The sequence below is a fragment of the Odocoileus virginianus genome, chromosome 2 (genome assembly GCF_023699985.2).
Source record: "Odocoileus virginianus isolate 20LAN1187 ecotype Illinois chromosome 2, Ovbor_1.2, whole genome shotgun sequence".
NCBI lineage: Eukaryota > Metazoa > Chordata > Mammalia > Artiodactyla > Cervidae > Odocoileus > Odocoileus virginianus.
In genome coordinates, this window is record NC_069675.1 from 35,859,738 (window position 1) to 35,885,729 (window position 25,992).

At 46.6% G+C, this 25,992-nt stretch overlaps 1 protein-coding gene across 9 annotated transcripts in view; it reads left to right on the plus strand.

Moving 5' to 3' along the window:
• EML6 (EMAP like 6) overlaps positions 1-25,992 on the plus strand; it is a 279,303-nt gene that overhangs the window by 245,399 nt on the left and 7,912 nt on the right. For 5 of the 9 annotated variants that reach the window (XM_070478386.1, XM_070478384.1, XM_070478387.1 and 2 more), the window contains 10 exons: positions 11,705-11,783; positions 14,420-14,549; positions 16,116-16,214; positions 16,832-16,852; positions 17,220-17,393; positions 19,045-19,253; positions 20,101-20,258; positions 20,899-21,013; positions 23,728-23,916; positions 25,686-25,858. In XM_070478386.1, coding sequence (XP_070334487.1) covers positions 11,705-11,783; positions 14,420-14,549; positions 16,116-16,214; positions 16,832-16,852; positions 17,220-17,393; positions 19,045-19,253; positions 20,101-20,258; positions 20,899-21,013; positions 23,728-23,916; positions 25,686-25,858 — 1,347 coding nt within the window. Of the gene's footprint in view, positions 1-10,716; positions 10,874-11,704; positions 11,784-14,419; positions 14,550-16,115; positions 16,215-16,831; positions 16,853-17,219; positions 17,394-19,044; positions 19,254-20,100; positions 20,259-20,898; positions 21,014-23,727; positions 23,917-24,717; positions 24,868-25,685; positions 25,859-25,992 lie in introns of those variants that run through there. The other 4 variants (XM_020915094.2, XM_020915097.2, XM_070478390.1 and 1 more) reach the window with 3 other exon arrangements.

Genomic DNA, 25,992 nt, shown 5'->3' on the forward strand with positions numbered 1-25,992 from the left:
ATGCCAGGTTACATTCCCACCAGCAGTGCACAAGGACTCCGTTTTCTTCACATCCATGCCAGCATTTATCTCTCTTTGATGATGGCCATTCTAATGGTCATGAGGTGATGTCTCATTGTGGTTTCAGTTTATATATCCCCAACAACTAGTGGTGTTGAGCATCTTTCCATGTACCTATTGTCCTTCCATGGATCTTCTTTGGAGAAATGTCTATTTAGGTCCTGTGCCCATTTTTAAATTAGATTACTTGGGTTTTTTTGCTTTTGAGTTGTATGAGTGTTATATTTTGGATATTAACTCCTTAACAATATATGGTTTGAAAATATTTTTCCCATTCCATAGATTGTCTCTTCACTTTGTTGATTTCTTCTGTTGTGCAGAAGTTTTTTAGTTTACTGTAGTTCTGCTTGTTTATTTTTTATTTTATTGCTTGTCCTTTAGATGTCATATCCAAAAAATCATTACCAAGACTCGCATCAAGGAGAGTTTTGTTCCTGTGTTTTCTTCTAAGAGTTTCATGGATTCAGGTCTTACTTTTAAATGTCTTTAATCTATTTTCAGTTAATTTTTGCGAGTGGTATAAGCTATGGGTCTGGTTTCATTCTTTTACGTCTGAATGTCCAGTTATCCCAGAACCATTTATTGAAGATACTGTCTTTTCTCCATTAAGTACTCTTGGCTCCCTTGTCAAATATTAGCTTATTGTATATGCTTAGGTTTGTATCTGGTCTCTAGATTCTGTTCCATTGGTCTGTTTGTCTGCTTTTATGTTGCTACTGTATTTTTTCTGATGACTATAGCTTTATAGTATATTTTGAAGTCAGGAAGTGTGATGCTTCCTGCTTTACTCTTTTTTCTCAGGAATTCTTTCACTAACCACGGTCTTTTGTGGTTTTGTACAAATTTTAGGAGTGTATCTTCTACCTCTTGTAAAAAGAAATGCCACTGGAATCTTGATAGGGATTGCATTAAACCTATGGATGACTTTTGTAGTAGTGACAATTTAACAACGTTCTTCTAATGCTTCGAACATGAGGTACCTTCCCATTGATTTGCTTCTTCTTTAATTTCTTTTATCAGTCTGTCATAGTTTTCAGAGTAGAGATTTTCACCTGCAGAGTTAAACTTATTCCTAAGTATTTTGTTTTTGATGCTCTTGTAAATGTGATTGATTTCTTTCTTTTTCTGAAAGTTTGTTGTTAGTGTATAGAAACACTACTGATTTTTCTCTGTTAATTTGTATCATGTAACTTTACTGACATCATTGATTAGATTTAACAGGTTTATGATTATCTTTAGAATTTTCTGTATATAAAATCATGTTATCTAAAAATAGAGATAATTTATCCAGTTCTGATACTTATATTTCTTTTTCTTACCTGATTACTTTAGCTAGGACTCCCAGCTATGTTGAATAGGAATGTGCAAGTGGCACCCATGTCTTATTCCTGATCTTAGAGGAAAAGCTTTTAACCTTTCACCATTAAGTATGATATTTGCTATGGGTCTGTCTAATGTGGCCTTTATTTTGTTGAGATATGTTCCTTCTATTCCTAATTTGTTAAAAGTTTTTAGTATGCGTGGATATTAAATTTTGTAAAATGCTTTTTCCATGCCTATTGAGATGATCATTTATTTCTTTCCTTTCATTCTATTAACATGATGTGTCACATTGCTTGACTTGCATATGTTGAACCATCCTGCATCCCCAGGATAAATCCCATTATTCATGGTGAATGATTCTAGTAATGTGCTGCTGAATTCAGTTTGCTAGTATTTTATTGAGAATGTTTACATCTGTATTCATTAGATATTTTGGCCTCTACTTTTCTGGTATTGTCCTTTTCTGTTTTTGGTATCAGGTTAATGCTGGTCTCATAAATGAGTTTGGGAGTGTTCTTTCCTCTTTAGTTTTTTGGAGGAGTCTTAGAAGGATTGATGTTAATTCTTCTTTAAGTGTTTGGTAGAATTCACCCAGTGAAGGCATCTAATTCTGGGCTTTTTCTTCAGTGGGATGGTAACCATATTTTAAAGAAGAAATCCTCACAGTTAAAACTTTGAAATCAGTCTCTATCTTGGCTATTTTTTAAAGCAAAAGTTAGTTGATGGCAAAGTTTTATATCAACTTTATTATCACTACCATTACCTCTCCAACATTTGAAACCTTTCACATGTTTCAATTTTCCTTGTTTTTTGGTTCTAGAATCTCTCTGACTTTTACAAAAAGAGTTGGCTTGATGAGAGTCAGTGCAAAATTTAGCTGCCCTTGAATTTTTCTCTTGCATCTAAAACCACAGTAAATAATCCAGGAAAGGGGCTGACTGTACTCTGGCAAGGGCTGCAGACAATCAGAAGTGGGATTGGTGTCAGAAGTGGGATTAATGCCACTGCTTTTTCATCCTACTCATGTTTGTTAGAGGTCTGAGGATTGCCTAAAGAGTTGAACAGTCACAGGCCTTTGTTGTTTGCCAGCTTAGATTCTCCTAAATCCCCTCATCCAACTAGGATGTCAACTCTGTGAAAGCCAAATTTCTGATATACTGCTTTATCTCGAAATTGATAACAGTACCAGCATTCCATAAATATTTGTTGAATGAATGGATAAACTTCTAAACAAGATTTAGGTTGATTTCCAGTCACTAACACCCATGGATTACATATCAGTCTATGATTTTGTCAGCATCTTGTCTTTATATCCATAATCTGTCTCTAAGCAGTTGGTATCCCTGACCCCTTCCAGCCCTCAGGTTAAAGGATTCTGCCTTTAGGCATTTGCAAACACCAGTTAAGTGGAGAGACCCTTCTAAGCTCCATCTCTGTGGCACTGAGGGTCATTGTCCCCTTTGGCAGGGAGAGTGCGACAGTGAGTGTTTAGGAGGGATCTAGAGGGCCAGGCAATTTCCGTGCTCAGTCACATATGCTACAAGCTTCCCTTCATGTGGTTGAAAGAGTAGTGCCTCCAACAGTTCCCATGGACAGGGAGGGACTCATCCCTGGGCGCCACTGACCCATTGCAGTATTCACCCACATTCGGCTGCCAGCATCTCTTAGCTTTCAGTGACCGCCACTTGTGGATCGACAGACAGGTCAGGATCCTGAAGGGTGGTCTTTGTCCTCCCCCTCCCTCTAGAGCCTCACTCTGGAGAGGATGGTGTGAGCACCCCCTGGACAGTACTGGGCCGGGGGGAGGGCATTGTATGCTGAGTGGAATGCTTTTCCCAATCATCCAGAGTGAAGGGTAGGGAAAAGAGTATTTTCCACTCCACAGACTGCCTTCCCCCACCAGGCAACCTCGCCTCCCATCCATCTCAGCTACCCCGCATGAGGAACAGAGGAGGCAGTGCCAGAACTATTCTTAGCAGGGGATTATAAAGAAGGAATCTGCGAATACTCTTACATTAATCTTTTAGTCCCTCTGGTGCATATGCACTCTCAATCTAGGCCATATGCTCCTTAGGAGACCAAGAAGCTTTTATAAACCAAGATTAGAAGCAGATTCTGAGCCTTCTCTGAATGGTGGTCCCCTCCTCTTGGAACTGACAAGTCCTAGCACCAAATGACCTCAAAATTCCACTCTGGCACTGGTGTTTTCCAAACTTTTTCTTAAACTGTGCTTATGGCTGCATGAGAAAGGCCCTAAAGCTTATCTACCTCTACTGTCTCACATCATTTCTGAATCAATTTGAACAGATTTATGAACTGAAAAAGAAAATCCTATGAAGAGAACTGTACATCATGGCTATATAGAGAAATGTTAAGCGGGGTTGGTTTTTGTTTTTATGTTTTTTGTTTCCCAAACTAATAGCTGCCTTTGATGCACAGTTCCTTAATATATGAGTCCATGGTGTCAAGATTGTTAAAAGTTCCACTAACTTATAAATGTTGTCTGTTTGACTCTCAGTTTCTCAAGGGTCAGCCCTGTGTCTGTCACGGTGACCACCCTGTGCCTCACAAAGTGCCTTGCACATAGTACATAGTGAACAAATATTTCCTCAGTGAGTAGACAAATGGGCACATTTATTTAACTGGCTTCTCTGCTTATTTAAGCAAATTAATCTGTTCTCAGAATGGCCTACAAATCTGTTCTTTGTCAGCAAACCACTTTTACCTTCATTTTGTTAGCACTGATGGGTGGTCTTACTATTGTGGGGAAGGTGTGACCCATGTAGAACTGAATGATGCCCCATCTGGCCATGGAACTGCTCTTGGTTAAATGATTTCCTATCTTCATACCCCTCTTTCATTAAGGATTAAGTTTTATTTGGTTTAAATCTATTTAAATAACCCCAGGCAAAAAGAACTGAAAGAAAAGTCTATATTATTATAGCCACCACACCTATCTTACAGACAAAGCTTCATAGCAGGTTTATAGTGAAATAAAGAACATGCTCACAAGTAGCAAAGTCTAAAAATATGGAAAGGTTTAGATTTCCCTGAGTTGAAGCAAATCCCCATCTAGAGGTAATCCCAGTTTTTCTTCTTACCTTTTGTGCTATGTTTGGAAACAGAAGTCCACTGGGAGAAACTGCCCCAAATTTTTAAAAAATACTTTATTGAATCAGTTAATCCACATTTCAAGTTTGCTTGAGGCTTGATGAACATGGTGAAGCGAAACAATGCTCCCATCCATGGTGATATCAACGAATAAACAGCCCAGCTCTCCTGGGCTTTCCTCAGCTCCACTGGCCTGACAGAAGCCCTTTGTCATCATTGATCAATAGCTGCTTTGTAAGCTTGTATCGAAGAGTTGCTAAAAACTGACAATCATGCTGGCAGGTGCTGCTGAACTTAACATAACTGAGATCTGTCAAAAGCACTTGATCCTGTGGTGGAGGGACCATGAAGAGCATAAACTTTGGTACAGAGCCCTGCAGTTGAGAATAGGTTGCCTGTGAGCTAAGCTCAGACCTCACCCTAGGAGGGTGTTTGTAAATGTGTAAGGTGGACAGAGGGAGGAGAGTCCCTGCTACTCCAGAGCATTTCTCTGCAAGCTAAATTCTTCTTCACTGCACCGCTTAATCCTGGGAGAGTTCTACGCTCAGAGCTGCCCTGAGCAGGTAGAAGGTGGCAAGTTTCCTCTTTTCTAACAAGGTGGAAGGAACTGGAGATACAGAAGCTATTCATCATTTCAAAGGCCTGTTTTTTAGTCATGTAACTCTTCTGAAAGTTTGTTAGTGATTCTTAAGGGAATTTAATGCTACCTTCATAAATGATTTTCCCTTTTCCGATCTCGACTTTCTGTGTTGTTTGAAGCAAAGTGATGACTATGTAATGGATAATTTTAGGAATTGAGCCTTCCATTCCTTAGAAAATAGCTTGCTCACTTTTTATCACAAAGAATGGGCCAGGGTGTAAAAATGCAGAGATGTTATAGAATGCTGTGAAGTGCTATAAAATGATTTTTTAATAGATTAACACACCTAGGAAATCATACTCCTACAGTGGGATCAATTGACTCAAACCCACTCACACATGGAGCTAAAGAACACATCGCAAATGGGTAAGCACTTTTCTACCCAGAGGAAGTCTCTTTCAGAAGATAGTGGTAAAGTTGGGTCTTACTCTTTTAGTCAAGTGTTTAAATGTCTCTTGGATCTCCATTTAGAGGGAATGCATGCTACTAGGGTCGTTTACCCTCCCACTTTTTACCGTTGTGTGGTCAAGATGTGATAACTGAGGTCTTTGCAGAAGCAGTTGTTAGGATGCACAATCTGTACCCCTTGACATGATGTCCATGGGTGTATGACGTGGAGGACTGGGCTGCTTGTGGGTGTGTAGAAAGCATATTGGTGTGCTGGCGTGCTCTCTAAACAGCCCCATCCCCTGCTTTGAAGTTCACATCGTGCCCGGCCATCTTCTCCCCCTCCCAGTTCCTGTCATTTATCAGTTTCCTGTCTCTGTTCAGCTGATGGTCAGCTGGCTGACCCCAGCTCCTGCCACACTGTGGCTTATGTCATCACCCGTAGCTCCTCTCCCTGACTTAACCTTCTCTCCTCTAGATTTCTCATTCCCAGAACACCTGATCTTCAGCCTCTTCAAGATATCCAACACCTAGACACCTCCATTTTTCTCTCAGCTCCCTCCTAGTCTCACTTCCTGCCTCCTTAAATGCCACTCCTCCAGTCCTCTTGGCCCTTCATCCTTTATTTCTCCTACCCCTCCACTCTTCTGACTAGAAGATCACATTGGTGCTGGTTGCTCTCACCAGAGTCCTTCCCGTGCTCCACCCCACAAAACCGTTCACTTCCTTCCTTCCTCTCAGAGGAAGCGAGCTCCTCCTATTCATGGTGGTGCTGGGGCCCCGACCTTCCCACCATCCAAGCTCCCTCATCATTTCTCGTCTTCCCCATGTCTCCTATGCCACCTGCCCAAAACTGGATCCATGTCCTTGGCCAAGAAACACATTCCAGCCTTTCCCATCCCACTCAACTCTGCTCATGAGAAAAACAATCCATTGGCTGAGTCTACACACATATTCCACCCCCTCACCTTCCCTCCCTTTCCCCCTTCTCATCCATGCCTCACCAGGTCTCTCCCTCACTCTTTGGCCATCCCATCTGTCTTCTCTCCCTGCTGACATGGTCACTCTAGTTCCCAATTCCAATCTACTCTCTTCGTCTTGTTTAAAGGACAAACTTGTTTCTTCTATAGTAGCATTGTTCAATAGAAATATAGTGTAAGCTACAGAGGTGATTTTTCTAGCAGCCACATTACAAAAAGTAAAAGAAATGGTGAAATTTCATTTTAATATTGTATTTTTAACCCAATACAAAAAATATACCATTTTAACGTATAATCAATATAAAAATAATTCATTATTTTATATGTATTTTAAATATTATTTTTACTAGATCTTCAAAACCTTGTCTGTATTTTGCAGTTACAATACATTGCAATGTGGACAAGGCACAATTCAAGTACTCAACAGCCGCATGTGGCCAGTGGTGACCATGTTGGACAGTGCAGTTTTAGATATTCTTCTACCTGACCCTTTGGAAACAATCTCCTCTGGCCCTCCTCCTACCACTCCAACCATTCCTTCTCAGGGTCCCATTTCTGCTTCCTCTTCCAGCCCCTCATATGCTGTTGGTCCTTAGGATTTCACCTTTGGCCATTCTCTTTTTTCACCTTACACCCTCTCCCTGATTCATATATCCCACCTATTGGCTATGATTCCTAGTGTTGTATGTCTGAGTCCCACCTCTCAGTTGAACCTCCAGCTAGAATGGCCAACCTATAGATGTCCAGAGTTCGACATGCCAAAACTGAACTCCCCATCTTCCCTCAAAAACCTTCTCCTGTCTCAGGCGGTGGTGCCACTATCCACGCAGACGCCCAAGCAGAAAACGGTTGTTCCACCTGAATTGCTCTTCCTCCTTCATCCCCTAGAGCTCACCAATTGCAGTGTCCTTGAAGTCTACGTCATCTGTATTTCTTTAACTACTCCTGTGTCTCCTTCTCTACAACCACTGCTTTAGTTTGCGTCTTCACCGTCCCTCTCTTGAGTTTTGGCTCTGGCCTCTGTGATAGCCTGTCCACCTTTCCTTGTGCTTCCCTCTGCTCCATTTCTTTCTGCCCTCAATTTTTCACCCGTATAGTTGGCTGCTCACCTAAAATGGCAGAGTCTGGAACTGCACCTCTATTTTGTTAAAAGGGACTGTGTTGTAGGCCTCAGTCAAGAGCATTTTCAAGATGGAAGGCTCCTCTCAGGGTTGCCCATAGTTCTGCCTGACCCCCTTCTTTCAACTCCACTTCTTCACTGAGCAGCTGTACAGACTGTTCTAGAAGACAAATAAATATTGGATTGGCCAAAAAGGTCATTTGAGTTTTTTCCATGTGATCTTATGGAAAGATCTACATTTGACAGAATCCAGTTCCTTTTGTTTTGAAAATAGTTCTCATGGCTTTGGAGACTTTTCCTAAACCTGGACTCATCCTAGAGCAGAGGTTCTTAATTAATCCCCCGCTCAGTCTCAGCCTGTCTCTCTCATGCTACACACATCTTTGAAAATATGATATGATTAAAGCATACCTCTTTTCTCTAGAACAATGTATACATGCACACACAATTTGACATGAATGCCGGGGGTGTCACTGAATCCCTGAAGCCCATTCATAGGGGAGACAGATCTTTGCTAGAGGACAGTCCTAAACCAGGGCGCAAATCATCTCCTGTGTCCACATGAAACCAGGATCCAGGGTCACTGGGTTTCCCAAGACGTTTTGAAAACTCTTAGAGCATTTTAATAAGGCATCTTGGAATCTGAAGAAAGCCACATTTCCTCCAAGGACACTTTGAACATCGTCAGACTAACAGCGCTAAAAACAATTCCAAATGTGCATTTCTTGGCTAAACGTAGCTGAGCTTCTCCACACCCACACCTCTCTTTATAGAAGCTGCCTGGAATGACTGTTTCTCACCGGTTCTCTAAGCCTTCCCCCCAATCGGGTCTCACATTGCAGTCCTCTTGGGTTGTGACTGACTTCGATAACCTCCTCAGCCATTTCAGAAGCTGCCCTAAGAGCCTTGGTGTTGCACCCTTGCCCGTACATCTCAGGTCACCTTGTGCTCTGTCCCGCCCCTCGCTCTGCCAGCCCAGCACCCCGGGGTGGGGCAGTGGGCAGGGAGCTGAATGCCTGAGCGCAGGCCGCCCTTGGGGCCTGTCGTAGGGTGACAGCCTGTGTCATGGTAACACTCCACACATCTTCAAGTGAGGCTGAGCTTTCTCTTCCACAGCCGAGCTGCTGGGCTATGGGATTACAGGTAGGACTGACCTGTCATGGTCTTTCTGTGCCTCCAGGGAACACAGGGCCTGGAGTGGTGACTCATGGGTGTGGGGTGGGTCTCCAGCAGCTGCCCCCCTAGCACTGGGCAGGAAGGGGGCTGCCTCATTACTTAATACCAAGTCACAAGCTTGAGCTCGCAGGCCCCTCATTGAAGTTCCCACCTCCACCCTCTTTTCCTTATACCCTCTCCAAGCGCAGGCCTGATCTTCCTCCTCTCTCCTGACTATCCAGTTCACTTGCTCTCTTGGCCAGGTTCCCTCCTTAAATTTTTTCCCAATGGAAACTTTCTCCTTTGTTTCCCAGAGTCTCTTCACAGCCCCACTTGCCCTGTGAGACTCCTTCCTGTCTCTGCTCCTCCCACCTTCGACCCCACCCCATTGCCTTCCCAGCCCTAAACCTCCCTGCACATTCCCAGTCATGATCAAGGCCTTCCTCGCTCTCCATCCTGGGTGCCAGCTGCGAACAACCAACTATAAAGAGTTTATTGGACTGAAAAGTGAGTGAATGTTCTCACACACTCTGCTCTTTCCCACCTCAGCAAAGCTTTTCAGAGTCACATTTCCAAAGGAATCTGAATCTGGAAGGATTTAGATCCTCTGAAAAATACTAAACCTCCAGGGTTTGGCTGTGGTTGAAATTGTTGGCAGTCCCTCCCACGTCTGATGTTAAGACCCCTGTTTATAGATGCCTGGAAAGAAGCCTTTAATGCTTGTATTGTGTTTTAACTTGCTTTCCTTTGGAGGCAGGGAATTGTCAAGTAAGTATGCGCAGCACTCTGCAAAAGCCCAGGTGTTGGATGAGCATCTAGAACTAAGCGTTCATGCAGAATTCACAGCCGTGGAGGGTCTATACTTAACACTCTGCTGAATTTGCCACAATGCAGGTTTCTGCCTTTTGCCCCCTCATCTTCAGTTTTGAAGCAATACAGCTGTAAACATGCTTGTGAAATAAGAAAGAAAACATTCTGAGATTGCTTTACTTTTCAGTTTTTTACTGAAAATCAAGGTGAAAAAAGCATCAGATTGCCTCCACGTGTATATATATACAATCCGCTGTATATATAAGTACACAGTGTTTGTGCTTGTGTGCATACTCTGTATACACTGTATAATATGCGACATATTATACAGCCCGTGTATGCCCTGAAAACGAGCCCTGCGTGTAATCTCAGATTCTGCCGTATGAACCGTGCTCTAGTTCCCGTGGCCCCTTGCTCCCATCTCAGACCTTGGCTTGCTTTTATGGTACACGCAGACACTCTTAGGTGGAAGAAGAAACCCACAGATTTCATTTAAAAGTTCCACTAAAACAGAAGAAAGAGCAGATGTCCCGGGAAGCGATAATTACCATGCATGCAGTCTAATTGTGAGAACTGCCTGCCCCCAGCCTCCCGCTCTTGCCCAATTTGGCAGCGGTGATGTCAGCCGGGGGTGTCTTTGCAGAGATGTGCTCTCTCCCTATTCTTTGGTGCTGACGGTGATGCCATTTGGTCCAATTATCACTTATGATTACATAACATGTTTTGATTGAAGAGCTTCTGAGAAAATAAAGCTACCTTGTTTCTCCCGCACACAAAAATGCAAGCCGTTCCAGCAGGCACGCTGCCCTCCCGAGAAACGTTGCGAACTGTTAGGCTAAATTATGAGTTGAACTTGATTCGGAAACAAAGTGGCCATTGTGCCTGACTCCCACCGACATCCAGGAGGATGTGATTGTTTTTCTGACCACAAGTCCCTCCCCAGCGCGCTCTAAACTAAGCGGAGGCCCCCCGGCGCATTGGCACAACCCAGAGAGTGCGCGGAAGCAGTGACAAGGCCTCCTTTTTTCTCCCTATCCTGTAGGCGCTTTAGTGCAGAGTTTGCCCAGAGACGCCAGGGTATGAGCTTTCTGAATTTGGTAGAGCGGTGCACTCTTTCATTTCTGTTTTAGTTCTTTGCTGGCATGTTCGGGAAGCATGGTGTGTGCCACACAGGAATGTCTGTTCACTTGGACGATGCTTGTGCATGAATGAGGTGGTTGCTAGTGCAACCCTAAACTGTACTAAGTTTCTCACTTGGCTTTGTTTGCTGCTTACAAGGGGATCCAGGTAATCCTTTCTCTTTACATAGCCCCAAAAGCCAGAGCTAATGCATTGAAACATGTGGCAGGAACTGGGCCCCTCCCCTGCCTCTCCCAGGGTGTCTAAATGTGGAAAAGTCCCGTTTGAGGGAAGCTCGTGGTACCCAAAAATTGCCCTCCTCTTATAGGAGTCCTTGAGGGCTTTCCCCTTACAGAAATTACTTAATTAATCTGCAGAGCTGAGCAGGGAAAAGCAAGCTTCAGTGTGGCGGTAGCAGTTGAATGCAGACCACGAGCTTGCCCTGGAGGGTAGGGCCGAGGCCTTCATCCCTTTGCTTCCTATCTGCCCTTTGTGTGGCAAGAGTGACCTGGGCACTTGACCTCCAGGGCCGGTTCCCCAGCCTGGCTTGTAAGTCCTACTTCACACCACGCCAGGATCTCTGAGCACCTAATTCTGAACAGAGCATCCCCATCTGAAAATGGCTGGTGGGTTCAGGAAGTGCAGCCCCTTTCTTCTCAGGCTTAGATGCCTCTTTAGTTTTAAAACCAACCCCTCTGGCTCATGCGTTCTTCCTGGGTCCCAGGAGAGAGGGGCTGACTCTGACTGCTATGCCTTACGTGTAGGGAAGCCCAACTCCGTGCCTGTGAATCCAGGGCCCAAAGTGTCAGAAGCTGCATTTCCTGGGGGTGGGAGGGGGGCTAGGGAGGGGCCTGGACAGGACAAACCCAGGGGTGTGGGGTCCTCCAAGTAGGGGAGGACAGAGAGAGCCTGGCGCTGGTCTTAGCTGACTGCATTGGACAGGCAACCTTGCTGCCTTTTATTCAACACTTTGCTTCTCTTGGACACTCTCTGTTCCAGACCACCCGTTAGCAGAGCGGCTCCCCAGCCCGAAAAGCTCCAGAAGAACAACATCACCAAAAAAAAGAAACTGGTTGAGGTGAGGAGATTACACTATTTTGTTCTTCCATCTGCCATCGATGTTCTAAGATCTGCCCAGTGGACATCACCGTCTGCAGGTCCCACGGATGCCTTCAGGTTACCCCAACCAGACCGGCTGGCTCTTGCTTCTCCCCTGTCCCTTTCACACAGCACTGTGTTCCCCAGCAATGACCAGAGTCACATCCCCTGGGTCATGTTCCTCCAGCCCCACCACCAGGCCCTGTGGGTACTAACCCCAAAATATCCCGTGTCCTTCAGACCTGGTCCCTTTTCCCTGTACCTAGTGCTGCCCAGGGGAGCTTATTCACCATCTCTAATGTCACTTGAGCACTTGTCGGGTGCTGGGTACTTTGCTATGTATTGATACTTCCCCCCAAGTATTTCACACATTCCTTGAGTCTACAAGGTAGGTGCCATTACCGTTCCATCTACAGATGAGGGTGCTGTAGCTCAGAGAAGGCTAGTGATGTGTTAGGTCCCAGCCCCGGATCACTAAGCCAGTGAGTGGAGAGGGGCTTGAACTCTGCCATCAGGACTTGAGGATGACACCTCCGGGGTATCTGCTGTTTTCTGAGAGAGCCCTCCTAACCATTCTCTCTGCCTCCAGACCCTTCCCTTTCCTCTCTGACACATGCCCTGCTGCCCACAGAGTCAGCTCTTGAAAATATAACTCTTTTCTCTCCACCCCGCTTTGAGACCCAGGAGGGCCCCACTCTCCTGATGGGATCCATGATCATGGTTTCAGAACCTTACCCAGGAGCCCCCGTCCTAACTTGTCACCTGAGAGTCTCCAGAGCAACTCATGCCTCTGACCCTGAAGCCATCAGTGTTCTCTGAAGCTGCCTGGGACTTTCAGGGCCCTGTGCTCAGAAGCCTCCTCCTCTTCCCTCCCCACACCCCATCCTCCCCCGACCTTCTCTGTGCAGCCTTCTCTGGGGCTCCCCATCTGAAACCCGCCTGCCCCCTACCCACCCCGCATCCCCTCCTCCGCAGCCGTGTCCCACCCTCTCCTGCCATTAATTCACACTCATCTGTCCCCTACTACATTGAACTCCTTGAGGCCAGAAAAATCTAAGTGAAATTTTGTTTTATTGGAAGAGGAAAATATATTGAGGGGTAGGGGTGATTATCATGGAAACAGCACAGGTCAGGAAATGCAGCTGAACTTCAGGAAAGACAGGGTTCAGAAACTGAAAGGCTGTCATCAGCCAAGACAGTGCCTCTTTCTGCCCAGCAGGGCCTCACGTGTGCCTGATGCATCCTTCTCTTTTCCTGCAGACTTCTTGAGCTACTTTAGTAGATGGTGGTGCTGTCCGATGCCGGCATTTACATCTCCTCAGTTAATTAGGCAGCCAGGCCTACCAGCATATCCCCAGTTCTAAATTCCTGGGCGAAACTATCTGATTGGCCCAGCTTGAGACAGTTGTCCATGGGACTGGGGATCACATATTACACACATAGTTTCTGGGAAGCACATGGTGGGGGGAGAGACTCGGGGAGGGGAGCTGCTAAGAAGGAGAAGAAAAGGAGTCATATAAATAGGAAAGCTCCTGATACATGGGCTAAATGGACGTATCAGCTTGACGAAAGGTCATGGGAGATGAGAGAGCAGGGCCTCATTGTGCCAACTTAAGGAGTTTGGACTTTATCCCATAGGTAGTGAAAGTCAGTGTGTGTTTTGGAGTAGGGACGTGTTGTGGTATTTTAAAATTAATCTGATGTTTGTAACTGGCAAGCTTTGGAGAGAGAAAAGGCTAGAATCAGGGAACCTATAGGAAAGGGACCCACATCTTCTTAATCTTGAATCAGTCCCCACACCCCACCCCAACCAGCACGGTGCCCAGGACAGGAGAGCTGCCAGCACTGACGGCCAAGCCGTCAAGTTGAATTAAGAACAGGTCTGATCTGAACCAGTCACTGCTCTTTGTCCTAGAAGATGAGACAGGAAGAAGAGAAAGACTGTAGGGGAAAAAGAATGCAAATGGTATATAAATTTTGTAGGGCACGCACCCAGCAACAGAATAAGCATGGCATTCACCTCAGTGTTCTGCTTTGCAGTCCCCGGTGCATCCGGGGGAATCAGAGCAAAGAGCCCTGAGCCACCCCTCTGCTCACCTCCGAGAGTGCCCACCAAGTCGCAGATGTGCAACTTCGGGGCAGCCTTTACTGGGCATCACTTCAATAGGCTTTGCCTCACCTGAGAAGCAGGGAAGCAAATCCAGTTTATTTAGAAAGTTAGTTGTTCAGTCATGTCTGACTTTGCAACCCCATGGACTGTAGCCCACCAGGCTCCTCTGTCCATAGGAGTCTCCAGGCAAGAATACTGGAGTGGGTAGCCATTCCCTTCTCCAGGGGATCTTCCTGAGCCAGGGATCAAACCCAGGCCTCCTGCATTGCAGGCAGATTGTTTTCTATCTGAGCCATCAGGGAAGCCTTATTTAGAAAACTCGTTGTAATTCTGTGTGTGAGGCTTCCCCCCAGCATCTTGGGTATCTAAAGGAAGGGCTGCCCTGTATCTCCAGCTGGCCGAGGAGCGAGTGGTTCCTGTGCTATGAGTGGCTGTCCCCACCGTGCAGGTTTGTTCCTCTGCTCGTACTTCCCCTAAGGGCCCTTTCCTCTTGTGTGGGAGTGTAGGAGCTGGCTCTCGACCACGTGTTTGGCTACAGAGGCTTTGACTGTCGCAATAACCTGCATTACCTGAATGACGGTGCCGACATCATCTTCCACACGGCCGCGGCTGGCATCGTTCAGAACCTCTCCACAGGTAAATGAATCAGGAGAAACTGCTGTCTGAACACAGATGTTTATTTTAGCCCTTTTGTGCACTTTCCCACTGGTTATATGCCCCATCGCTTAAACTTTCTCTTCCCTTCAGAACCATTCCACTCCATTCCAGACTGGTGCCATTCAGTCCTGGAAGATGCTCAGGCCCATGTTTACAGAGTCAGACCCGCTTTCTCGCTGCCTCTCACCCAGCTTCATCTCATCTCAGCCCCTGGCAGGGAGGTGTCTGTGTTTCCTTCAGCTCCATGGAGGCTGAGAGGGATGGAGGAAAGCCAGAAAGAGGGTGTGGAGAGCAGAGAAAGCTTTATAGACAGTAACTGACAACCAAGCAAAGGGGAGAGGGGTAGTTTTCTCATTGATTTCTAAGTCACCAAATTTTTTAGCAGCTCAGATTTTCAAGTTTTGCCTGTTTCAACTATTTAACCAGATTCACAAAGAGAGTGAGAACTGTGAAATAATTAACAAAATTTCCTTAAATTTCCCTTAACTATAGAATTTAACTATAAATTTAAAAATCATTTTTAAAAGAAACAACTCAAGTGAAAAGAATCATGCAGAAATTAAGAGACACCCTTATCTTTACCACACGATTTAAATATGGTAATATGTTGCCTATATATTTGCTTTATAAAACTTTTTTCCCCTCTCAAATTTTTATGCTCCTTCATAATTTTGTGTAGTTTATGCATAGATTTTTTTTTTAAGAGAGTAAAATCACTGGGCATATAAAGGTCTGTCTTTTGAGGGGAGGACCTTGGAATTTCTTCTATTTTTTCTCAGTCTTCTAGCCACATGTTACCAGGTTAGTAGCAAAGTGCTGTTTCCTTGCATTCAATATCATCACTCACCTCTCAGTTCCTGTGCATTTACAGTGGCCACTTGGGCAGTCAAGTCAGCAAACCGTTTGCTGCAATAGATGATAAAGCTTTTCTTGTCCTGTCTTCCACTTGCAACATATGTTGACTTAGGGCTTCAAGGGATAAAACTATCACCCATGCCATCCAAGTACTGGGTAGATTGGCACTTTGGTAGATAAAGATAATTAAAAGGGATTTCCCAAGCATTTTCCTAGTGTTGTCTTCCCTTTCTGATGAGTAAGTGGTGCCATTCTGGTCAGTAAAACACTGTCTCCAGTGCCCCCCCCACCCCACCACCCCGCTCAGAGGAAGACAATGAGAAGCCGTGGGTCCTGGGCCATGGGGGGAGGAAACTTTCTGGACCCTGGAAACCTCTGTACTTGGACTGCACTCTGGATGCACCCAGGATGCAGGAGGCTTGAAGGGAGCTTGAGTGTTAGATCCGGATTAGGTAACAGGCACTAGCTCTCCTCCTAATCTTGGGACAGAATTTGTCCAGGTGACAAAGCATCTCCCACTCCCCAAGGACAATTCTCTAAGTGAGAATTAGGTGCTATTAGCCCTCACTTCTACAGGGCATTTGCCAAGACTCCTCACAGAGCTTTAGGATGAGCTCATCCTAAAGCTCATCCGTGAGAGCTTTCCTGAGAGCTCATCCATGGCCCTGCCCACCCTGCCGTCTCTCCTAGGGAGCCAGAGCTTCTACCTGGAGCACACGGACGACATCCTTTGCCTGACAGTGAACCAGCACCCCAAGTACAGGAACGTGGTGGCCACCAGCCAGATAGGTAGGAGGGGCCTGCAGACGCCCAGTCACTCTCCTCTGAGCAGAGACGTTGATTTATTGATTTATCAGCAGCTACTGGGGGGGTGGGGAGGGGGCGGTCATGGATATCCACCGTTTCTTGATGTCGATGTTGAGTTTTTGAGCCCTGATTGAATCTGTGTTGTCTGAGTTGACACATCCAGTGATGTTGACTCCAAGTGACCATTAAGTCAGACCAGAGACTCAATATCCAAATAAACGACCCCCAGCCCTGGGGGCTGTGAGAATAGTTTTTCAGAGCCCAGGTTCAAATGAAGGGCCCTAGAGCTTGTGCTTGGTGAGGGTGGATTCTGATATGTGTGCCTGACTCTCCTTACCCTAGGAAACTGCCAGTGACAAATGTGGACTGATTCACATTTGTGACGAGTGGTTGTTGTTGTTGTTTTTTAACGTTGTCATTTCAAAGGCAGTTTTTAGAAACATATCTTGCTGCTTGTTTTCATTGAACCCATGCCCATTTTTTTAATTTAATTTGGAACTTTGATACTGGTGTTAAGTGCTTCACTCTTAAAAACATGACTTATTTCAGCTATTGTTTTCCTTTGACGCTTCCTCATTGCCATTGCTCACCCAATGCAGGTGATATTGCGGAGACTCCAGGTAAGGCTGTTCCATCCGTGAGTAGCTTGAATCTGCACAGCAAAATCATGTCGATCTACCATGTTTGCTGGTTGTATCTGGCTGAGTTGCAGATACAAATCATTGACCTCACCGATTTCCTTTGCATCAACTCCACCTCGAGTGTGTGTGTGGGACGTAAACACTCTTAGGTCTCTGCCTCTGAAAGCACAGAAGGCAAGTGGTTCCCCTTATTTCTCACCTCCTACCAGGCCAGGCCGTGGGTCTCTTAGCCCCGTCTCTGTGACGCCTCTGAGCACTTGTCTTATAGAAGCTTTTAGGTGGGTGTCGGCGCTGCCTGCGCTCCGCCGATCTCCAACCTCCGCTCTGTCCTGCCTCCCACACACAGGGACGACACCTTCCATCCACGTGTGGGACGCCATGACCAAGCACACCGTGTCCATGCTGCGGTGCTTCCACTCGAAGGGCGTGAACTACATCAACTTCAGCGCCACCGGGAAGCTGCTGGTGTCGGTGGGCGTGGACCCCGAGCACACCATCACCGTCTGGCGCTGGCAGGAAGGTAAGGGAAGTGGGCTTTCTGTCCCTCTGTGGGGCTTGCTCGTGGTGTGGGCTGGGCTCCAGCCTAGACCTGCCTCACTCCATCGCCCGCTGTTGGTACTGCTCCAGGCCAGCCTGTGGAGTCCTAAAGAAGCTGCTGGTCAGCTGCTGCTGCATCCTGAACCCCATGGCCCCCGGAGTCCTGGGCTGGGCAGTGAAGGGTCTTTGGGAAAGTGGCCCAGGGCTGACTGCCTTCCTCCTCAGGCAACAGGCAGCACCCTCCACTATTTCTGTCCTAACCACCTTCCTACACAAGCTCCCCAGTCCGTCTGGTGACCCCTGGATCCTGCTGTGGCTTTGGCACCCTCATTGTCTTATTACAGGAAATGGGATGGGGTTTTACCACCATTTTTTAAAACATTTTTGAAATGGGGATTCACCTTATAATTGAGGTTTACATTTAATGGAACAAGATTTCTTTCTTGTCCTCCCCCAATACATGTGCACACACAGGCTGCTACTAAATTTACAGTCTTCTTTGAATCAAAATTAGGCAATCTTTTGGATATATTCTCCCAGTTGGCAAAAGCAGATCCAATTAGTTAAGACATTAATGAGGTCCATCTCTAGCCCGGCCGCCTGTATCTGGGGCATGCTCAGCCAGGCACGCACAGAGGTGGCACTTCTCCAACCAGGACTTCAAGAGTCCCATGATCTCAGCATCTTCCCATGGTGGGGATGCGAGAGGGGACAGTAAACGAGCCCAGTAGGGGGGAAGTTCCAGTCCTCCTGAGCCTCCGTCTGAAGAAAAAAGAGGCTGGGAACCTGCAGATGCTTATGATGAGACGCATCATGCTCCCTCCATTTCTCATGTTCTTGTTCATCAGTGTCTTGTGTCCAAATGGCCCCGTAGTCTGTATCCTAGGGATGCAGGTCATTGCTTGTGATGTCACATAGCCAGCTGATTAAGTAGACTCAGCCCCAGAGGAGAAACACAGCATCTTCATTGATGCTTCATTGACTTATAGTGTCTTAGAGCTGGAAGGACTTAGAGAAGCCTTCCTGCCCGGTCAGGATCCATCCCATGGACAGATCCCTCCAACACATTCCTCGCAGGCTTCTTTCCATTTTCTACTCAAATGCTGTCACATATACAGCCAGCATCACTTCCTCAGACAGCCCACCCACTGTTGAAAGCCCTTTCTTAGGCGAGAGTGTAACTTGCTTCAGAAAGCCTTTCTGCTATGGTACTAACTGTATTCTCTGTGGTAGCCAGGAACACGTCTGTTCCTCATTCATTAGAAGAAGGTCATGTCAACCCTGTACACAGTATCATCCTCTTCAGCTCAGGCTCACTCTCCCAACGTCCCGTCTGTCCCTCTGGGCAGTACCTGCGCTGGCCCTGCCCCAGTGTAGTACCTACCCTGCTTCATGGTCCCCTCGGGCCCTTCTGCCCTCCAAGGGTGGACTGGTAGAGCCAGGACTTTTCAACAAGTTCCCAAGATAAAGAGAAGACTTCTCACTGGTAGTTTTCTCCCACTGCCTTTGTTGGAAGCAGTGCTTCGGTCTGTATAGAAGGGCTCTGAGCCAGTGCTAGGATCTAACAGCTGACACCAACCACCAAGGCTTCTGAGAGCACAGCCTGGCCTCACCCAACTCTCTCACCCTCGCAGGTGCCAAGGTTGCCAGCCGAGGGGGCCACCTGGAGCGCATATTCGTGGTGGAATTTCGCCCTGACTCAGACACGCAGTTTGTGTCGGTTGGGGTCAAACACATGAAGTTCTGGACCCTGGCAGGCAGCGCCCTGCTTTACAAGAAAGGGGTCATTGGGTCTATGGAGGCCGCCAAGATGCAGACGATGTTGTCCGTGGCCTTCGGTGCTGTGAGTTCCAGCAGAAGCTTCCTGAGAGGGAAGCCTGGACCCCTGGGTGTGAGCACAGGGTGGGCGGGTATATGCTAAAAGCTGTGAACAACAGGAAAGCCATTTCCACAGGATCTCCTTCCTTGGACTGTCTGCAAGCACTGTTTTGTTTCCTTAGCATAGATGAATGAGTTGACTGTATCATTCCCCTCAAAATGTTAATTAGAAAAAAGCAGACCCCCCCACCCCCGCCCAGGGCTGGAGGTTCATTATTCCAGGGTCACACTAACTTGCAAGCCTGTCGTGTTGAGCTCAGTAGATGCAGAGGCTGAGGGACATTTCCATCACCAGACAGCATCCCTGCCCCCTGCCCTCTCAGGCCACAAGTCCCCTAACGACCCTCTTGCACAGGCTGTGGGTGGTCCTGTGGCAACAGGAGCTACCCAGGGACATCCTGGGACACAGCCAACCCGTGGTCCTCCCAGTGTGGGTTTACCTGGCCACGTAGATGAGCCCAGGGGAGTCTGCTGGCAGGCTGGGGTCCCACCCAGCCCTGCGGTCACTGGGGGCTGCTCCCAGAGTGGAAGTGCATTTAAAAGCAGACCTGTGCTCAATGGGGAATCAGCCGTCCCCAGAGCCAACTCAGCAGAGTGAATTGCAGAGCCGGGTGATGTCCATGCCACATCTTCCTGCAAAGATGTGCTCTTTGTAGAATTCTCTTTCCTTCCCCTGATACAGAAGGTTGTTTTAAGTTGTGTATGTGTCTCTCTGGCTCCTGTTTCTTGGCACTGGAGCAGGGGGCTGGGAGGGGTCCCTCTTGAGAACCGCAGCCAGTGTCCTGGTGTGGAGGGTGTCCCTCTGTTGACAGAACAACCTCACTTTCACGGGTGCCATCAATGGTGATGTCTACGTGTGGAAGGACCACTTCCTCGTCCGGCTGGTGGCCAAGGCTCACACAGGCCCCGTCTTCACCATGTACACGACCCTTCGGGATGGGCTCATCGTGACCGGCGGGAAAGAGCGGCCGTAAGCCGGAGCTCCTCTGGGAGCAGCTGGTCTTTTGTGATTGTCTTGGGAGAAACGGACAGAAGCATCTCCAACTTGGAGAAAATGCAGATTTTCACTCTTGTTTCTTCTGCATCATGGAGATGAGTCTGCCATCTCCCAAGAGGGCCCTGGGTCAGAACCTTCAGAAGGCAGGCTCAGAGAGGCAGAATCCTATAGTTTAACAACTGGACAGATGCTTTTGAATAGCCCCAGTAACTCTGCTGTCGGTCAAGTGTTATTGCCGGTAGCTCTTCCGGAGGGGGCGGGAGGGGTGAGAGGAGGGGAGAGATGTCCAGTGGGGACCGCGACTCTGTGAAGGCCAAGTACTCCTCTTCATTGTCCAATCTAATGAAAACACAGCTTGATTTTTTAGATTGGGATTCTCTTTCCTCTTACGATAGTAGCATTTGACAGCAGTCTAGGAAATCTACAAGTTCAAGGGGTTCTGCTGACTCATCAGCAGGACCTATGAAAGAAAGGGCCACCCCAAGGGGTTGTCCCGCTGGGCCCCGGGATGTGGGGCTGGGACCTTGAGGAGATGGCAGGGGGAGAGGGGAGTGGAGGGTCCTGGGCGGTCTTTGGACGAGGGCTGACTTGCCACGTTCTTGATCTTTCTCAGGACCAAAGAAGGAGGTGCTGTGAAACTGTGGGACCAGGAGATGAAGCGCTGCCGGGCCTTCCAGCTGGAGACGGGGCAGCTGGTGGAGTGCGTGCGCTCTGTGTGCCGCGGCAAAGTGAGCGGGCGGGCCAGCCTTTCCCCAGCCACACATTTGACCTGCACTGGGGGGTGGTCGAGTCCTGAGAACAAGGCTCCCGGGTGTGACTTAGACTGCGGAGGGAGGCAGCTTAGCAGCGTGGGAAAGACCTGGATGCAAAGTGTGGCTCACCCAGGAGAACTGGCTGTGTGACCTTTGCTCTGTGACTTAGCCTTTCTGTGTCCAGCCCATGGTGGTTGTGAGGATTGCAGGAATCATCAGTGCCCAGGGCCTTTCATTATGCCTGACACATGGTCGCAGTCAGTAGATGTCAGCTGCTGTTGTTATAGGCACAGGGATATTAGGTAGTTTGCCCAGGCCCACAGGTGCACAGCCAGGATGGGGAAAGCTAAGGACCACCACACTAAGGCATTTGGTCAGATGCTTCACTAATTATCACACACAGCTGTTTGGCTTTTGTTTTTTAAATATGGACATCCAGGCTCTTGCCCAATGTGTCAAATCAGAATCTCAGGGGTAGGGCCTTGGCTTTGATATGTGTATTCTTTTTTCCTTTTCTTCTTCTTTTTTTTAATTCCCCAGGAGATTCTAAAGCACTTGAAGTCTCCTGACCTCTGTTTAATACCTTGTATTTTTTTTTTTCATTTATTTTTATTAGTTGGAGGATAATTACTTCACAACATTGCAGTGGGTTTTGTCATACATTGACATGAATCAGCCATGGAGTTACATGTATTCCCCATCCAGATCCCCTGCTCCCGCCTCCCTCTCCATCCCGATTCCTCTGGGTCTTCCCAGTGCACCAGGCCCTGAGCACTTGTCTCATGCATCCCACCTGGGCTGGTGATCTGTTTCACCCTAGATAATATTCATGCTGTTCTCTCGAAACATCCCACCCTCGCCTTCTCCCACAGAGTCCAAAAGTCTGTTCTGTACATCTGTGTCTCTTTTTCTGTTTTGCATATAGGGTTGTTGTTACCATCTTTCTAAATTCCATATATATGTGTTAGTATACTGTAATGTTCTTTATCTTTCTGGCTTACTTCACTCTGTTTAATGGACTCCAGTTTCATCCATCTTATTAGAACTGATTCAAATGAATTCTTTTTAATGGCTGAGTGATATTCCATGGTGTATATGTACCACAGCTTTCTTATCCATTCGTCTGCTGATGGGCACCTAGGTTGCTTCCATGTCCTGGCTATTATAAACAGTGCTACGATGAACATTGGGGTGCATGTGTCTCTTTCAGATCTGGTTTCCTCAGTGTGTATGCCCAGAAGTGGTATTGCTGGGTCATATGGCAGTTCTATTTCCAGTTTTTTAAGAAATCTCCACACTGTTTTCCATAGCGGCTGTACTAGTTTGCATTCCCACCAACAGTGTAAGAGGGTTCCCTTTTCTCCACACTCTCTCCAGCATTTATTGCTTGTAGACTTTTGGATAGCAGCCATCCTGACTGGCATGTAATGGTACCTCATTGTGGTTTTGATGTGCATTGCTCTGATAATGACTGATGTTGAGCATCTTTTCATGTGTTTGTTAGCCATCTGTATGTCTTCTTTGGAGAAATGTCTGTTTAGTTCTTTGGCCCATTTTTTGATTGGGTCATTTATTTTTCTGGAATTGAGCTTCAGGAGTTGCTTGTATATTTTTGAGATTAATCCATTGTCTGTTGCTTCATTTGCTATTATTTTCTCCCAATCTGAGGGCTGTCTTTTCACCTTGCTTATAGTTTCCTTTGTTGTGCAAAAGCTTTTAAGTTTCATTAGGTCCCATTTGTTTATTTTTGCTTCTATTTCCAATATTCTGGGAGGTGGATCATAGAGGATCCTGCTGTGATTCATGTCAGAGAGTGTTTTGCCAATTCCAACATATAAATACAAGGTATTTTGAACATAGGCAAAATACCTTGTATTTATATGTTGGAATTGGTATCAGTCTACAGACTTGCTTTCTAGATACTCTCCATTAAAAAGGCAAACCTGAGTCTACATCATTGTAAACTGGAAATTTTGGTTTTAAATAGATACACGATAATCATCCGGAAGGGGAAGGTAATTAGACTTACAGGAGATGAAGGCAGAATGAGGTCTAGAACCTGGAAGTCATCAGGAGATGGATTTTGTTCAGTTTGAGGAAGAACTGAGAAAGAGTTTGGCTGTCCTAGAGCAGAAATTGGCTGCCCTGCTCTGCAGTGAGCTCAAAGTCACTAGAACATTCCAGCAGAGATGAGAGGATTGGGGGCCTTTGGGGGACTTCTTCCCAAGGGGCTCGAGGGAGAAAAGGCCTAGTAGGGGGCGGGGGTTGTCACTTAAGGATGGCGAATTTGTTGTTAAAAACAAAGCACTTTCTGGCTCTTGCTGTTTTAGTACCAGTGCCAGCAAATGTACTTTCCCAAATTGCTCTGGTAGTGTTTTCTTTATTATTATTATTTTATATTGTGACGAAGTCTAGAGAACATAAAATTTACCATTTAGCCATTTTGAAGCATACAGTTAATTGGTATCAGATACATTCACATTGCTATGCAACCAGCAGCACCATCCCTCCTTCGGACACTTCTCATCCTGTACAACAGAAGCCCAGCATCTATGAAGTGATAACTGCCCCACGCAGCCCCTGGCAACCATCTTTCAACCTCCCGTCTCCGTGCATTTGACTCATCTAGGAATTTCGTGTGAGTGGGATCCTACAGTGATTTTCCTCTAACAGTGTTTTGATTACAACAGGGAAAAATTTTAGTGGGAACCAAGGATGGAGAAATCATTGAAGTTGGTGAAAAAAACGCTGCTTCCAACATCTTGATTGATGGACACATGGAAGGGGAGATCTGGGGCCTGGCCACACACCCCTCCAAGGACATCTTCATCTCCGCCAGCAATGACGGCACAGCCCGCATCTGGGACCTGGCTGACAAGGTGAGGGGCAGACACTGCCTGGGCTTGGAGGCCCCAAGTGGGGTGAGGGGAAGTCTGGCCAGGGTCCATCAGTCCAGTCAGAGATGGGGGATGGGGTTGGACAGGAGCTCAGCCACAGCGCAGTAACTAAGTTAGACTCATAATAAAGGCAGTCCCATTCACACTCACCCATTCTGTATATATCTATTAGCTATATGTACCAGAACAATCTCACTGAGAATGCTTTATTCTCTTGTCACAAAAGAACCCACGAAACTAAAAACAAAGAGATAAATCATGTCTTCCCCAGATGGGAAGAGAAAAAAAGGATTTAAAATGTCAGATGTTCCCAAGTGGAACATTTCAATCAAAATTCCAACAAAGTTACTCTTAGAGTTTGGAAAAAAATTTAAAAATACAAAAAATTTCAAAAAACAGACCCATCTTGAGTAAAAATATAAAATAGCAGAAAATAAACAGGAGTAGAGGAAGAAAGATTAATGTTTACCAAGTCTTAACTGATAGTAAAAAAGTACGTATGTTCTAATAATTAAAATACTTGGTTTCATTACAAAATGGCTCGTAAGTATTTCAGTCGTATTTTCAGTGTCAGGATCATGGAACAGACTTGGAGAAGCCTAAGCTAAGTGTGGTTGTCACACTCAAGTTGAAAGTGAAAAGAAAGTGCAAGTCGCTCAGTTGTGTCCAACTCTTTGTGACCCCATGGACTTCTCCAGGCCAGAATACTGCAGTGGGTACCCTTTCCCTTCTCCAGGGGATTTTCCCAACCCAGGGGTTGAACCCAGGTCTCCCTCATTGCAGGTGGATTCTTTACCAGCTGAGCCACAAGGGAAGCCCAAGAATACTGGAGTGGGGAGCCTGTCCCTTCTCCAGCGGATCTGCCCGACCCAGGAATCGAACCAGGGTCTCCTGCATTGCAAGCAGATTGTTTACCAAGTGAGCTATTAGGGAATCCCCATACTCAAATTAGTTTGTAATTATTGATTATGTTTATTAATATACACTATATACCAGACGTTTCATAAATACCATCACTAATGCTTACAACTTTGCAAGACCAATGTTAATATCACTTCTCTACACATGGGGCTTCCCTGATGGCTCAGCAGGTAAAGAACCTGCCTGCCAATGCAGGAGACACAGGAGATGCAGGTTCAATCCCTGGGTCAGGAAGATCCCCCAGAGGAGGAAATGGCAACTCACTCCAGTATTCTTGCCTGGAGAATTCCATGGACAGAGGAGCCTGGCAGGTTACAGTCCATGGATCACAAAGAGTCAGACACAACTGAGCATGCACACACACACACACACACACACACACGTGAAAAGAAAGGAGCAACTTACCCGAACACACCCAGCTAGGGACAGAGCCAGGATCTGGGATCTGAACTAACACATGCTGAAGCTCAAGCTCTTTCCCCTGAACAAGAGGTCAGCAAGCTGCAGCCGGCTGCCTGTTTCTGCAGTTAGCTGCGCTTTATTGTTTATATCAGCGTCCATGGCTGCTTTCGTGCTTCACTGGCAGAGCCAAAAATATTTACTGTTTACCATCAAACCATTCACAGAGAAAGTTCACCAGCCTCTGCTTAAAACACATTGTCTCCCCAGCTGCTCAGTCAAAACACACTGCCCGCCTCGGCCCCTCAGGGACTCTTACTGTAAGAAGCAAGAGGTCTGGAGCCTCCCTAGAGGTGACCTGGGTGCAGGATTTCCCCTGGAGACTAGCTGAGGTGGCCAAGAGCTCAGGGTATTATGTTGTTTCCGTGTAGAAGCTGCTAAACAAGGTGAGCCTGGGCCATGCGGCCCGGTGTGCGGCCTACAGCCCGGACGGGGAGATGGTGGCCATTGGCATGAAGAATGGAGAGTTTGTTGTCTTGTTGGTGAACAGCCTGAAAGTTTGGGGGAAGAAAAGAGACCGGAAATCTGCTATCCAAGATATCAGGTACATAGCAAGTGGTCTGGGCAGGGAGGAGAAAGGCAGGCATTCATTCTCCCTCCCCATGGTTCCCATTCCAGACTCACGTATGAGAGGGTCCCTTTCAGTGAACCAGCTCTGGTAGGAGACCCTCTCACACG